This window comes from Vicugna pacos, chromosome 12, assembly GCF_048564905.1.
Source record: "Vicugna pacos chromosome 12, VicPac4, whole genome shotgun sequence".
NCBI classification, from domain to species: Eukaryota; Metazoa; Chordata; class Mammalia; order Artiodactyla; family Camelidae; genus Vicugna; species Vicugna pacos.
In genome coordinates, this window is record NC_132998.1 from 38,243,046 (window position 1) to 38,258,272 (window position 15,227).

General features: G+C 35.9%; 1 protein-coding gene across 3 annotated transcripts in view; it reads left to right on the forward strand.

Moving 5' to 3' along the window:
* Positions 1-520: 520 nt before the first annotated feature.
* DCN (decorin) overlaps positions 521-15,227 on the forward strand; it is a 33,666-nt gene continuing 18,959 nt past the window's right edge. Inside the window, exons 1-2 of one of the 3 annotated variants that reach the window (XM_072973244.1) lie at positions 521-639; positions 5,974-6,220. In XM_072973244.1, coding sequence (XP_072829345.1) covers positions 6,007-6,220 — 214 coding nt within the window. In that variant the 5' untranslated portion in view covers positions 521-639; positions 5,974-6,006. Of the gene's footprint in view, positions 640-1,705; positions 2,089-5,016; positions 5,196-5,973; positions 6,221-15,227 lie in introns of those variants that run through there. The other 2 variants (XM_006197894.4, XM_006197895.4) reach the window with 2 other exon arrangements.

Below are 15,227 nucleotides of genomic sequence, written 5' to 3' on the forward strand. Positions count from 1 at the left end.
ATGCTTTGTACATTTTGCCTCCTTTCATCTTTATTCCAATGTTATGAATTAAGTAATACTTTATATCTACTTTACTGATATGGGAACTGAGACTCAGAGAGGTTAAGTGCGCTGAGCTCATAAAGCTTACTATTAGGGGGAAGAACATGGATGTGAAACTTAACTAAAATGGTTCTGTTTTATAAAAGTAAGATGATTGACATATCAAGAAAATGTGTTTCTTCTCCTGTCCTAGTTCTTCTTTTTCTTTAACACTCTATGTCTCTCCTCAAAGTCTCTCTCTCTCTCTGGTAACAATTACTGCTGTTATTCATCATGTACACTATAGCAGTATTGCAGGGTTAGGTTTCAATAAGGAAAAAACCAAATCTGGGCAAAACAATAATCGTGGAATCATAGTGTGATCTCTAGCCAATGATCTAACTGCTTTTATGTAATCCTCATTCACCAAGTGTTTCTTGAGAATTTACTGTATTCCATGATGGGTGTAGGGTGCGGGGATTCTACAAATATGAAGGGAATATGCTTTATTCCTTGGGGTGAGAGATGTACAGAAATACCTATAATCTGAAGAAGTGATTGCATGTTATAAGAGATAAATGCCAGAGGAGTTCAAGAGGAAAAATTAACTGATTCCAGGTAAGGGGATCATCAATTTTGCACCAACGTCCAGGGAAAATATTTGCCTTTTTCTAGATTGTCAGGCTAACCAGGTAAGTGCTTATTAAATGCCAAGGAGAAGAGGAGTGGGATAAGATGTTAAAATTGTGGAGACTGGGCTTGGGAAATAAGACAAAAAAAAAATCATGTGATAGCACCTTCTCCCCTCCTTTAGTTACACACTCAAGAATTTAATTCCTTCAAGTTTCATCAAGGCACGAGTATATTTACTGTCAAATTGTATACTTGGATGGCTAGAGGAGAGAAGGAGGGAGGGTGGAGGATGGGAGGGTTATCCTCTCATGTTTCACAGATGTTGATTTCAAGTTTCCACCTGGTAACAGCCTAGGGGCCAGGGCATAAAGATACAAGTCAAAACACAGAGACACACAGAACTGACAGCATCCAGCAAGGGAATTACAAAAACCCCAAAAAGCTTTCCACCGGCTAAATAAATATCTTTCCTTGTATTTGCACTTTTTTTTTTATTTACTGAAATTTGTAAAGAGCCATAAACGTTATTACCTTTTCAAAGTTCTAGATTATATAAAAGTGTAGCCTATGAAAATAAAATTTTTCATGTATAGGCTAATTAAATTGTGACCAACTTCTAGTATCTATGCATTTTCTTAAAAAAAAAAACAAAACCTTGCAGACAACAAGAACGGTTTTAAACTATGAGTAATGAAAGTAATAAATGACATGCTTTTCATATAAAACCATGGCTTTCTTCCAGGACACTTTAGAAATACATTCAAAATACAGAGAAAACTTCCATAGCATAGTACTTGAATTTGTACAAACAGCCCAAGGCAAGTAAGAATCCGAATGGCTACTTATTTATTTTCACAGACCACACTTAAAATAATTTCATTCCATTTGCCAAGCTTACATGTCCTGAAAGGAAAACAAACAAACAAACAAACAAAACCAACCCTGTCATTTCGGAAGTATGATAAACAAGACTAGAAAGGGTGGATAGATGAGTGGGGTTGGGGGTGGGGAAACAAACCCTTTAGTTACAATATTTTAGGGAAATGAATCAACATAATAAAACAAATCCCAAGTCAAGTTGCTCCACTGCTACACTACATAAGCAGTTTAGAATCTTAAGCAGATGCAAAAGAAATAAAGCATCTAAATGGGGAGAGAAAAAGGCCGATAAAGTTTCTGGCTACAATACAAGAGACATATCATTACCATATGATCTAATGTGGGTGTCAGCCGGATTGTGTTCATTGAGGGAAACCTTATTTTTTAACTGTGCTATGGAGTAGAAGCAGGAGGTTTTCAACCTAGTGACAGTCACAGAGCAGCACCTATCCCCTCCTCCTTTCCACACCTGCAAACTCTTTTGCTTGGGCCGAATATTTAGTGTAATTACATCTCAGCTTTGAGGGCTCCTGTGGCAAATCCCCGGATTAAAAGGTATGATTTTCAATAATTGTCCTGAACTCTGCTACAGACTAATAAAACTTTGATCAAGTTGAGAGAAAAGGGAATTATTTGGTGAGAAAGAAAAAAGGAAAAAAAATGTGTGCTAAACTTTCAGTAATCTTTATGCAGCATTTTAAACAAGTACTGCTTTTGAAAACAGAAACTAAATATTTGCTAAAATGGTTGAATGCATTGTTTTAGTTCTTTCTCTCTGTTCTTGCAAAGATGTTTCTTAAAGAAACTATAACCTAAGACCATGATTATCTTTATCGATGTATTTTGTATTTGTACTAATTAAATGTTTAGTTCTTTAAGAAATGTTTATAGAAAAGTATTCTAGACTAGCATACTGTTCGTAGTTGGATTATATATTTAAGGATTTATTCTCTTCATGAATTCTTGTATATTTTAAGAACTTTTAAAACCTCAGAGAAGTGAACTCTGGTAATTAGCTGTAGAAGTCTGATGTGTATTTCTACGACCTAAAAAATAACAGAAATTATCATCAGAGAGGTGAAAATAAACACTGAGAACACTTCTACTGATTATTAAGAACCTAGCTAAAATAGTCTCACATAATTCCTTAAATATAAAGAAGAGACCCTGCCAGAATTTTTGCGGCAAATGAAATTTTATTATAAGATACATTCACTATAAAATGAAAGTGTGGGTTATTTTTCTTTCTAATTTCGAAACAGGGTAACATGATGACCACTGGTTAAGTGGGCTTCCAGTGATGTAAATACCTGTGGCTTTTTCTTTGAATTGCTATTTTGACCAGAAAAAGAACCAGATACCTCCTATAGTAGCCCTTATTTATGGATAAATGCTGCTTTTATTTTTTATTTAAAAAATTTTTCTGTTATTATTGGGGTTTTTCATTCACCTAATGCTGGGGGATTTTAATTTTCCCCTGCATTCACTTATCTCCTGAGGGTTAAATTTTGACTTTGAAAGTCACATCAAAGGCATAAATGACATCACGCAAATATTGTTCTGAATGATATAGTTAATTCAATGAGGTGAAGTAGTTTAAGAAACTAGAAATTATTATTTTTGATAGAACACATAAGCTATGGCAATGAGCTTTAGTGAAGCAGTGACATTTTTAGCAATCAGCCTTTAGAAAAGAGGGATACATTTTGGGAATACTTAAAACAGTTTAAATAAAATTTTAAAAGTATATCACCTCAATAATAGTCTCCTTGGTGTCTAAAAGGGCAACTGCTATTTTCCGTTTATTTTTTTGATTTATTAAGAAAGGAAGGAAGTGATTAAAGAAATCATCACTATCACCAGCCCACATTAATTATTTTAGGATGCTGAGTCTTCCAAGTATTATGGCAGTAATTTTAAAAAGCTTATTTCATGGAGGAATTGTATAAAGTTCCTGGACATATTGTTCTTCCCCAGGACGTTCAGGGTTAAAATGCACACACACACACACACAGACACACACACACATACACACACAAATGAAAGTGAAAAGTAACAGAAGCTAAAAGCTGTCTACTTGAGTTCAGCTTCAGCCAAATAGAATATTGTGTAGAGAATGTGCACCATTTTAATAAGAGTAAACAAATATAAAATGATAATATTCCTCTGAGCTAATGCTCAACATTTCCTTTTTCTGAGTTAATAAACCAGGCATTTTCTACTCTAGAGAAAAGATCAGAAAGCAACATCCGCATTAATTCTCGTTACTATTTATTAAATCTGCAATTACTTTGTTTCATTTTCTCCTAAAATTGTAAGACATTAAATATGCAAGGCTAGCAAACTTGTGGTAAACCATAAACATTGCATTTTAATGTGAAACAGACCGAAAACCACTCCCTTAGATCCAATCCAAGGGAATGCTGCCAAAACAATAGGGTCTCCTTTAAAAGGCAATGCAGTAACTGAGTGGGAATGGGTTTCTAGAGAAAACCTGATACTGAATTTAAAAGGGCAGTGCAAATAATAACCTTTGTGGTATTATTTAAAAGAAAAGCTTCAAGTCTGTTTGCATATGTGCTGCCTTAGACATGCTTCAGTAGTAAATATAAACTAAGAACAAAAGCGTAAGAAATTTAAAAACATTTGTTTCCCCTCAAGTGGATCTAGGCAAACATTTCCAGAAAGCACATTAAGGTTAGGGCATACAAAGACATTTTCCTCTTTGCATATGCTACCATTGGACGACGACTGAAAATAATTTTCTAACTATAGGTATGAACGTACAACTTTAATATGGACTCATTAGTGCACAATTCAAAGTAGAGATGATGAGACTAAGGATAGTATCTTCAGTGTGTTTGGGGAATACTTAGAGCAGTTTCAGTGGAGTTTGAAAAAACTCAACTCAAAACTAGACTGTTCTCTACTACGTGATCGACTACTTTTTGTTATTCAGATTTATTAAGATTTTGTTATTCAGATTCATTTAATTCACTTCAGCCAACTAAACAACTGATTCAGTAACACAGAAGTATATATCTCAAAATGCTTGGTGAATGAATGGATAAATATTGTATGGATTTTGTGTACTTGTTTACAAAATAGTCCTGTTGGTAAAACCAGATAATGTATAAGTCATATAAAAATCAGATGAGTTTTTCTGTATGTGTTTAAATTGATTTATTAAAAATGATCCGTTTGAGAAACTAGCCGATAGATTTATGTCTAACACTGAATCTTGCCTATAACAAGTTGAGATTTTCAACTTGATGTCTTTCTTATGCTAGAAATTTGATATTGAAAAAAGATAATTGTGTGTTTTAAAAAATCAGATTGGTTGCCTGGAACAAGTTGAATAACTTGTATTATTAATAAATTGACGGTCAATTGAGTCATTTACGTGCACAATATTGTGCAAGGCCCGGGTGCAGAACAAAGAATAATAAGACACGCCCTGAAGGAGTACATCTTCTAGTTGGGGGGACAGACCAAGCACGCAAAACAAATTACAATATAATGTGATAAGTTCTTTAAAAGAGGTAAGCGCAACGTGCTGTGGGAGCACAGAAGAGGGAGAAAACAGCATCCTGCCTGAATGAGCCAGGGAATACACAAGGGAAGCCCATTATCTCATTTAGTCTTTACCTCGCTCATCCAAGGTAGGTGTTTTAAATGGTGATTAGCTTTGAATGTCAGGGTTGAGGTGGGGACTGGGAATAGAGAGAAAATGGAGAGAAATATGGCTTGAAATATCAGTTAGTACCAAACTATGAATGGTCTTATATGCAACAAAGGGGATGTGTATCTTACTGGCATGCCTTGACAAGTAAACAAAGGGTTTGCAGTAGAAAATGAACACAATGAAATTTAATTTTTAGAAGATGACTTGGGCAGCAGAGTGGAAGATCCTGGAGTGGAGGAAATAGTCAAGGCTGAGACCATTTGGAGGCTCTCATGGTAGTTCAAGGAGTGATGAGAATGGTCTGGACCAAGATAAATACATTAGGTTGGAGAGATAAGATTGGCTTCCAGAGATATTTCTGAAGCAGGAATTGGAGACCTTTCATGTGTACAGACAAAACTATTTTGACTGTGGCATGGCTGGTGTTGAGTGAGCATTGAAAATTGCATGGTGATTTATCATCATAACAATTTTACACATGACTTGGATATATAATCCATAGTCTTAATTCAGACCCCAAATTCAAGTAAATTTAAATAATATTCAAATTTATCTTCCTAAGTAAATAGCTGTGCAAGTTAGTCTCTAATGTAACTTATAACCTTCCAAACACATTTCTAATGCTCTGTGTCCAACAATAAAGATAATAGTTTTTTTGTGCTCTGCTCCATGCTCACTCCACTATCAGGTGTTACATAAAAATAACACATAAATCAGGCAATGCTACTCTTCTAAACCTTTTGTTTGTTTCCTAGGTTCCTTGATTGTGAAAATATATGCGATAAATCATGAAGGCCACTATCATCTTCCTCTTGCTTGCACAAGTTTCCTGGGCTGGACCGTTTCAACAGAAAGGCTTATTTGACTTTATGCTAGAAGATGAGGCTTCTGGGATAGGCCCGGAAGATCGCTTTCCTGATGTTTCTGAGTTAGAACCTCTGGGACCAGTGTGTCCCTTCCGCTGTCAGTGCCATCTTCGAGTGGTCCAGTGTTCTGATTTGGGTGAGTGGGGCGCAGGCTCTCTTTACCTACCTGATCTGTTTTATTCATGGAAATGGATTCCCTGGGAGCTTAGCATTTTCAGTTTTAATTTCTGCAATTCCAAATGTGAGAGACAGTGCCACCTAATGAGGACGTAGGGAAGCAGAGCAGGCTAGAACATCGTAGCCTTGCAGTTAGGAAACTTTTTTCCCTTCTTTTTTTAAGTCAGCACTCCATCACTTTGCAATCTTGGACTAGTCACTTTAAAAAAAAAAAATTCTTTCTGAGCTTCATGGCTCCCCTTCTGTAAAATAAGATTCTGAGCAAAATAGTATCTTATGTTCTCTGATTCCAGAGTGATGGTTTATTTTAATTTGATGATTTGCTCTCATGAAGTCTTAGGTATTAAGAAAGCCTGGGTGATCTCTCTCCTCTTGGCTTAGCCAGATAACAGAGTCTGACTATTACTAAACTGTAAACTATGCAGAATTAACAGAAGCAAAACAAATAAACTTTTAGAACAAAAATTACCTCTCAAGTACTAAAATACTCCCTTAATCCCTGGGTCTTAGTTTTGCCTCTACCTTTGGCATTTTGTAATCTAGCTGTTTATATTATCTAGAAAGTTTCATAGGAAATCTTTACAAGTAAGATACAGTGTAAGATAATCATATTCATCACAGCACATTAATCATATTAATCATCAATATAATCAGGGAGCATATATCTTTAGTTTAACACTGTAAGTACAGTTTGATTTATCATCTTTCAAGAAAAACTTGGCCTGGGAATTCCAAGAGCAATACACTCAGAAGATAAATCTCCAGAAAGTTTGGAGTCCCAGCAGATGGACCAAAGGGGAATTAATCAATTTAGTTTACATGGCAGGTAATTCACATTCCTCTCTTTCACATTCCTCTCTTCTTTCAGTTCATTTTCTTACTGGAGAGGAGAAAAAAAAAAAAACCGTCACAGAATGATTCTGCCATGGTGCATTTCCTTATGGAAGAAGCCCCACAGCTTAGTAGGACACTTCTTTCAGAAACCCTGTATTTACTCAGAACCTGCTTTCTAGGAGAATTTTGCAGGAAATTTTGCCACTAACTCCTAGAGTTGGAATAAACTACAAACAGGAACCCAGGAAAACACAAAACATATCAAATACTAACAACTGACAAACACTTTGAGATAGATTCTTCTATGCTGACATGTACGAGACAGCCATTTGAACCCAAATAAAAAGCGTGTAGAAAAGCTTTTAAAAGGCGACAGGACAGTTCCACTAGATTCATTCATTCATTCATTCATTCAGCAAATATATCGAGGTCTCACAATGGGTCAGGTCTGTTCTGGGCCCTGAAGAGAAAGGGAGGAGGGAGAGATATGGTCCTTGTTCTTGTGGGTTTGATAGTCTACTGGTGGTGATTATTCCTTTTTTGAATCGTGTGCTCCCAACAAGGGGGATTAGATTACTATCAGCTTCTACAGAAACTTTTATAGCATCTAGAGATGACCTCTGTTACTGGTGTAGACAGAAGAATAATGGTGTTAAAAATATCTGAACAAGGGACTCACCAAATGATAGATACACTAGTGGTAACGTTTTTTAAAGGTTGCAAAAATGGCCAAGTTCTTAAGATATGTGATGCAAGTTAAATCTCACTTTGCCTGAGAACAAGTGTAAAAGGATTCATAATTACCCCCTCCACACAGATGTTATCAACAATGAGGAGTTGATATTTTTAAGGAAGAAAGACTTGTCGAAGCACTTCACTGAAGTTTTATTTTCCAAAAACTATAGTTTTACTTTGCTTTCATGAGAAGTAGTTCATAAAAACTGACTCTGATGAAAGCGTTGGGACAGTTTTCAAATTGTTCATCATGAAAAAGTTCCAAGACTATTGCTAAAACTAAACAGAAAAATGTAGCCTTAGGAAACATCAAGTTCATTGACGTGGATGTCTCATGATACAGTTTTTTTTTTGTCCTTGTCATTGTTTTGTTTATTTTGTGTTGTTTTCTATGTTATCATTTTTTCTAAGAGCCCAGAGTGTACATTATTCCTTTGGGCTTACTGATCTTATATGCAAGAAGTAGTAGCTAAGATTGTAATCATGATTTGTTTTGGGGAACCATATTTAAAGAAGAGAACTGAGTTCCAATGAGCAATGATCTCATCCAAGTTACTTGTTGTTTTTTATTAATTCACAGGTGCAGATTTAAATATGTTGTCAAAAATTATGGTCAGATATTTCTAAAACAGAAAATACAGTTCTTAAAAGGAAAAGCAACCCCCTTGCCTTTAAAGAAAACATTTGATTCACGTTTGCAACTACTGTGTAGCCTCTGCTCATATTATGATCATGGCAAGCTGTTCAGAGCCTTGACAGCTTCATCTGCAGAGTCATTAGTCAGTCTCAGACATCCTACTATCTGTGTGAAGGACCTGGCTTATAGCAGAGGCTCAATACATTTTTTTCTATATGATGCATATGTGGAGTAAAAGATGAAAGAAACACAGGAGAAAAAGCAAGGAAAGAGAAATGGGCAACCTCACTCATGGCATTGCAGTTTATTTTCTTTTTTGTTTTAACTTCTCTAGTGATCTGACCACGAAGCTCGAATTATTATAATAAAGAAAAAATGCCCTTTGGGATGAGAAACGTGAATGCTTGTCTGTATCAAAGACTAATGTTTTCTTAAGGCTTATTCTTGCCAGAGAATAATGAGCAGAGAAGAGCTACAGTGTTGAAGGACAATAGTGCTTTGTTATATTATTATCTAAATAGTGTTTAGCATAAGCAAACATTTCTTATTAAAATGTTTGAGTATTTTTGCCACTAGGAAGTAATTCTGATAAAGTTAAACAACATCAAATTTTTAAACAGTTCTTTCAAAGCTAGGATGTAAAGACTGTGAAATTAAAATTGAATAATTAGTCCATGGGAAAACTTGAGGTATTCAAGAAGATACAATCAACTGTTTTAATCATCCCCTAGTTCCAACTTATCAGAAGACCATTATAATATGTTTTTCTAGAGCATGGGGGATTGAGAAAGTAAACATATTTTAGCCTAAGAAAGTAATGAATTCTCCATTGATACTGACCAAATTATTCGGCTGAACTTGTAATTTGAATCAGAATTTTATGAGAGTCTTATCTTCTTTTATTTCTCTATCCATCCTCTTAAGACGTAAAACAATTCACCCTTAATTATGGCATTTATAAAAAATACTATAAAAATAAATGTAGATTAGTAAATTCAGAAACCTGTAGATTTCCTTGAAATAATAAACCCACAATGTAACTCATTCCTGTCAAGTCTTTTAAAAGTGTTCTGATATTAAGCTTGTGATTGGATGCTTTGTTTTGTGTACTTAGCATCTTAAAGGAGGACAGTCCCCTTACTTATGTACTCTTTCACTCAGCCATTCATCTTTGGAGCAAGTATCACCAGGAAGCATTATTTGGCACTGACTTTCATCTCATTGGTTAAAGGCAGATTAGCCCTGACAGGTGAAATAAGCATAAGAATTGTTTTTTTGACTGTTTTCCAAATTACAGAATAGTTATTGATACATTTCTTATGAACAAGTTTCAAAAGAATTAAAACACCCTAAAAGCATTGAATAGTGGAAAAAACTTGGATCATGCAGTTCAACACCTCTGAACTCAAGTCCTGCTTTATCATCTACTACCTGTAACTTTGAAACTTTCAAAACTTGTTTCTGCATTGGATCCATAGGAATATATCTTACTTCATTAGGTAAGAATAGAAAATATTTGTGAAAGTGTTTATCATAGTAACTGTTATGTTCAGTTTACCATTTCAGACAAAGGCAGCTAATAACATGAGGCTATTTCTTATAATGTTCTTTATTTTCATATATTTTATATATTTATATTTAATAAGTATGTGACTTGTCAAGCTGGATACAAAATAGCACCTTCTCTCCCCTCCTCCCTTAAGGTCATATCACATCCAAATATAAATACACAAGAATTAGAAAATGGTGTAATTATCAAAATACTGTTCCCCAAACACTATTCCTTTGAACAAAATTGGTTTGGTTGAGTGGAGAACAATAAAGCATTCGGCTATTTTATAATCATAAGTGATTCACAACCTACATAGTTAGCTCTCTAGAGGTGATGCTGGAAGACAGAACATTTTATTTTGCCAAGGAAAAGCATTATAACTAATGGTTCCTAAAATACATCTTCTAATGCAAGAGAAATTTTAATTTTAAAAAATCACAGGTAAAAGCACAACCTTTTAAATTGCATAGAGTTAGTGTTCTTCTTTTTAATCAGTTGGCTTCAATTCGTGAAAATTTTGCCAGTAGCCACTACTTGGACAGATGCCATAGCTTGTCTCTTATTTGGGGAAATTGGTTTTCCAGAAGCAAGTCTTACGCATGAGGTAAATGGACTATTAGACTTCTTCCATGAAATCATCCCAGAAGAATAAATTGCAGCTGTTTTGTAGAGGGACAGAGAGAATGCTGGAACCTTAGTTGCTTTCATAGTTTACGTCTGGCTTTGCAGCAACAGGAATGTGGGGTGACTCTCATTTGGAGTTTCAGCTGCACCAAAAGGGCATCTCTAAGATGTGGTACAGGAAGGAGGCTATGCACAGAGCATGCCCAGTTCGTTGCCTAAAATGGTACTGGGTAGGGATGGAGCATGACAGATCTTAGAGGCAGCAAGGGGAATACTCAGGTGTGATCCAGATAACAAAAGCCCCTGATTCAAGTGGTTGAAGATGAGAAGGAGGAAGACAGGGGTCAGAGAAGGCCAAAGGAAGCATCTGTCTCCTTGACCTAACTGACACCTGACATGTCCCTGGTTTCCTTCCCAGTCCCAGGAGGGAGAGAAACGCAGCTGTGTGGGATCAAGGCATTTGGTTAGAATGCAGCTGTGGTGCATTCTCTTCTGGAAGATCATTTCTGGCTCCAGAGAACAGGATGGGAGTAGGTTAGACAGAATATTAATTTCCTGGATAAAAGAGGAAATGCAGGATACCCTCTAATCTTAACTTTCCTCCTTCAAAGGAGTAGCAAGAAAATTATATATTTCCTTGCAAATAAGGATAAAGAAGAACTAGCCCAGTTTGCAATCGAGTCTCAGTAAAAGGAAAAAGCCCTGTAGCAGCTACACTACAATGCTCAAGATTTAGTTAACCCTTGACTTAGTCCGAAGGTTGCTTTGAGGCAATTTCTGCAGCTTGTCTACCTCTGTGTTTTCACTATAATCTGTATTTGCTTTGATGAGTCTATAAGAAGCAATTATATGTACATATATAATAATTATTTATTTTCTTTAGTTATCTATTTAAATAGCTACTCTATCAGAAGAAAAGCATGATCATTTATCTTTCGGCCCTTTACTCAAAAAATGCTTTATACTTGGTAGGTTCAATCAATGTTTGACAAATGAATAGATGAACATAGGCGTGGCTTAGTGCTTGGATGAGTGCAAAATTCTACAATATTCTTGATTCTGTCAAGCTGGAAAAAGGAGGGAACATGGCTGACTGGGAATTAGGAGTTATGGAGCTGTCCTTTCTTATTGTTTTTGAGGATGACTGTAGACCTAGGAAGCTTAAACCTTCCTTAGGTTATTTGGAAAGAGAACTGAATTAAAGGGAGGACCTACTACTACTTCTGAATCCAACTGCCATCACAGTCAGATTGCCATTTTTAAGGGGGAAAGAAGGAAGCATGCATGCATGTTTAGCAGAAATGCTTTTTGATGGAGCTGGGACCCCTATGTATTGCTTTGGTCATGTGCCCATAACTGAAGTGTATCACCATTGTCCCAGTTATTAAATTGAATACAGAAATATAAAATTGTTGGAAATCAGCAAGAATAAATCTTGGCATTTGGACCTCTGCCACAGGGCAGAAAAAACAGCAAAGAAAATCATGATGTTTTAGGCCTTTATCCAACATGATGTTTACCAGATTACTGACATTTGCTAGCAGAATAGTACTATTTATCACTGAGACAAGTTGAAAAAAATAAGTACAATTCTCATTAGCCTGTATTTCAGAAATTATTTTCTGGTACTATCTTTAATAAATACTTTAATATATAACCCTATTTTAAAGAAGATAAAGTTTCCTTTACTGCATCTGGAAGAGCAACTAAATAATTCACACTAGCCTTGAAAATAACTGCATTTTAATGGGGAAATTTAGAAGTAAAGAATTCTCATTGAAAAATAATAAAATTTAGGAAACCACTTTGTTCCTTTTACTATTGCTGAATAGGTATTATCTCAAAACTTGGAGAGTTAAAAAAATAAAATTCTGCTCATGATTTAAGGTACAGAGAATGTGAGCAGGGCTCAGAAGGGCTGTTCTCACCTAGGCTCTCTCATGCATTTGCCTTTGGGTGTGTCGGGGAGCCACGGGGAGGCTGGCCTAGAACGGACCCCCCAGCCAGGCGCTCTCACGACTGCGAGCTGGTGCTGCTGTCCCCTGAGAGCGCAGCTGTTCTGGCGTCAGGAGTGCCCCAGGTGGCCTCTCCAGCACAGTGCTCTCAACACAGACAGACATCTTACATGGCCCCTGGCTGCCCCCAGAGCAAGCGTCCCAGAAGAGCTGGGTAGCAGCTGAACAACCTTTCCTGACCTAGCTTCCAAAGTCGCGCTGTGTCACCTCCTCCACACTCCTTTAGTTCACAGAGACATGGGAAGGCCATGCCACGTTCCAAGGGAGGGGAATTTGACTCCACCTTTTGAACTTAAAGAAAAGACAAAAGGGAAAATGCAGTATAATACATTGTAAGCTGTGAAAGATAGAGGGAAACTAAGGCACAGAGAATTTAAGCAACTTTCCCAGTGATCTTAAGGATCAAGAAGAGGAGCCAGGATTCAAATGCAAATAATAATCTTACAAAAAGAAGTTAGAGAAACATTTTTAAATACAGAAAGTTTACAAAATAAGATGAGACTCTCATGCACCTATTACTGAGCTTCAGCAAGTATCAACTAAGGCCAGTATGTTCCTATATATCCCCACCCACTTTCCCCCTTCCTTATTATTTTGAAGCAAATTCCAGATACCATATCATTTTACCCAATAATTTATCAGTATGTTTCTCTGAAAGATTAAAACTTCTAAATAATACCGTGATAACCAGATTACATTTAAAATTAAAAACAATTTAATATTATCAAATATTCATTCAATATACATATTTTCAATCAACTTATAAATATTATTAATGTTTTATTTTACAGTTTTTCTGTGTGAATAAGAGTCCAAATGAAGTCCATACATTGCATTATTTAAATAGGTCTTAAGTCTCCTTAAAACTGTAGTTTTACCAACATTTCTTAATTTTCCCTTGCAATATATGTATTGAAGAAATTGGGATTTTGTTGAATCCATTTCTTTAGTAGATCTTAGCATGTTCCTCATTGACCTATTTCTTATAAATTACGAGTTACATCTAGAGGCTTAATCAGATTCAGGATTAATTGTTTATTTATTTGATTGTTTTTGACAGTACTAATCCATAGTGAGGATCTGTATCTACCTTTCAAAGGTGTGTAACTGATCCCTTCCCATGAGGAATATACGTCATGCAAAGAAACTCTTATCATTGTATTGGTCACCACATGGGCCAGGAAAGGCAGCCTAAGACACATGTGACAAAGCTTCCTCACAAATATACATCAAGTACACAGAAGAAAGTGAGAGCAGTTTTCAGGTGCAGATGATGAGGTTGTTATATTGGATGGTAACATTCATTTCAAAAATGTTCCTGGCCAAATACAAATCAGAAAGAAAATTACTATTATATCCAGTTGCATCCTAGTACTTCTGGGGATGTATTATGAGAATGTATAACCTCTTGAAAGGATGTGAAGAGATGATTGGAGCAGAACGTAGCAGAAAAGGTCTTGAAACCATGACCGTGAACTTTTCACCATGAGACAGCAGAAAAGACTATGATTTTACAACTAATCAATCAAAAAGCTACTTCTGTATATAAGGCAGTGAGATCAAAGCTCTGGTGAAAAATAGTCCTTTGTTCCTACTTACCCAGAACTTAAAGAAAAGAAAGAAAAGGGAAAATGCAGTATAATACATTATAAGCTGATACATAAGAAGTTTGGAGGGGTTTGTTATTGGAGTGGTTGTGATGAATACTATAGGGGAGTTGGGGGATGGGTACACTTTAAAGGACTGTTAGAATGGCAGCAGAAGAAAATGAGTGGGTGGAGTGTTCCATAAAACAAATTATAGGAACAAAAATGAGTAGCTAGGAATAAGCACAGTATGTTCAAGGAACAGTGTAGACCAGCATCTTTTAAAATTATGTACAGTGTTTATGTGAATACATGGTGCATCAGATAGTTCTAGAGTGAGGACTCATACCATCTTGTTCTTGTTTTAGTTTACCCATGAGGCACCGTGAATAAGCCACTTAATTTCACTGGGTTTCTGTTTCTTTACTTATGAGAAGAGAGTACTGGACTAGCTTAAAAGTTCCTGATTTCTGGGACAGGTCAAGTTTTTTGAATGTTGACCAAGTTGATTTCTAATGAAGGTCAAAACCAACAAAATAACAACAACCTGCTATCTACTATCAGACTAATTTTTTTAAAAGAAGGTATATTTAAAATGGGGGCTGGAGCTAGTCTCAGAAGTGTGTGTGTCTGATAATTTATATTAAAACTAACCAAAATGCTCTCATTTTTGTCTGATTTTGATATAGACTAATAACTTCGTCACAGATCATCAGCACTAATCAGCATTTGGGAACCAAAGACTAGCTGATACTTACTTAATGGTCCTTCCCTTTGTGACATTCTAAGGGCTCATAACTGGGATAATGTCCCCTTTATATTCTGCCTGTAGTTTCTGAGCAAGCTAGTTAACACCTTGATGCCCTGTCTAGCCCTTAAATTTACAGCATGTTTTTAGGTCTAATGTCAGAACAATTCTTGTTGGGGATACAAATAGGTACAACAGGGGAAAGATACCCTGTTGGAAACCAAGAGAATAGTCT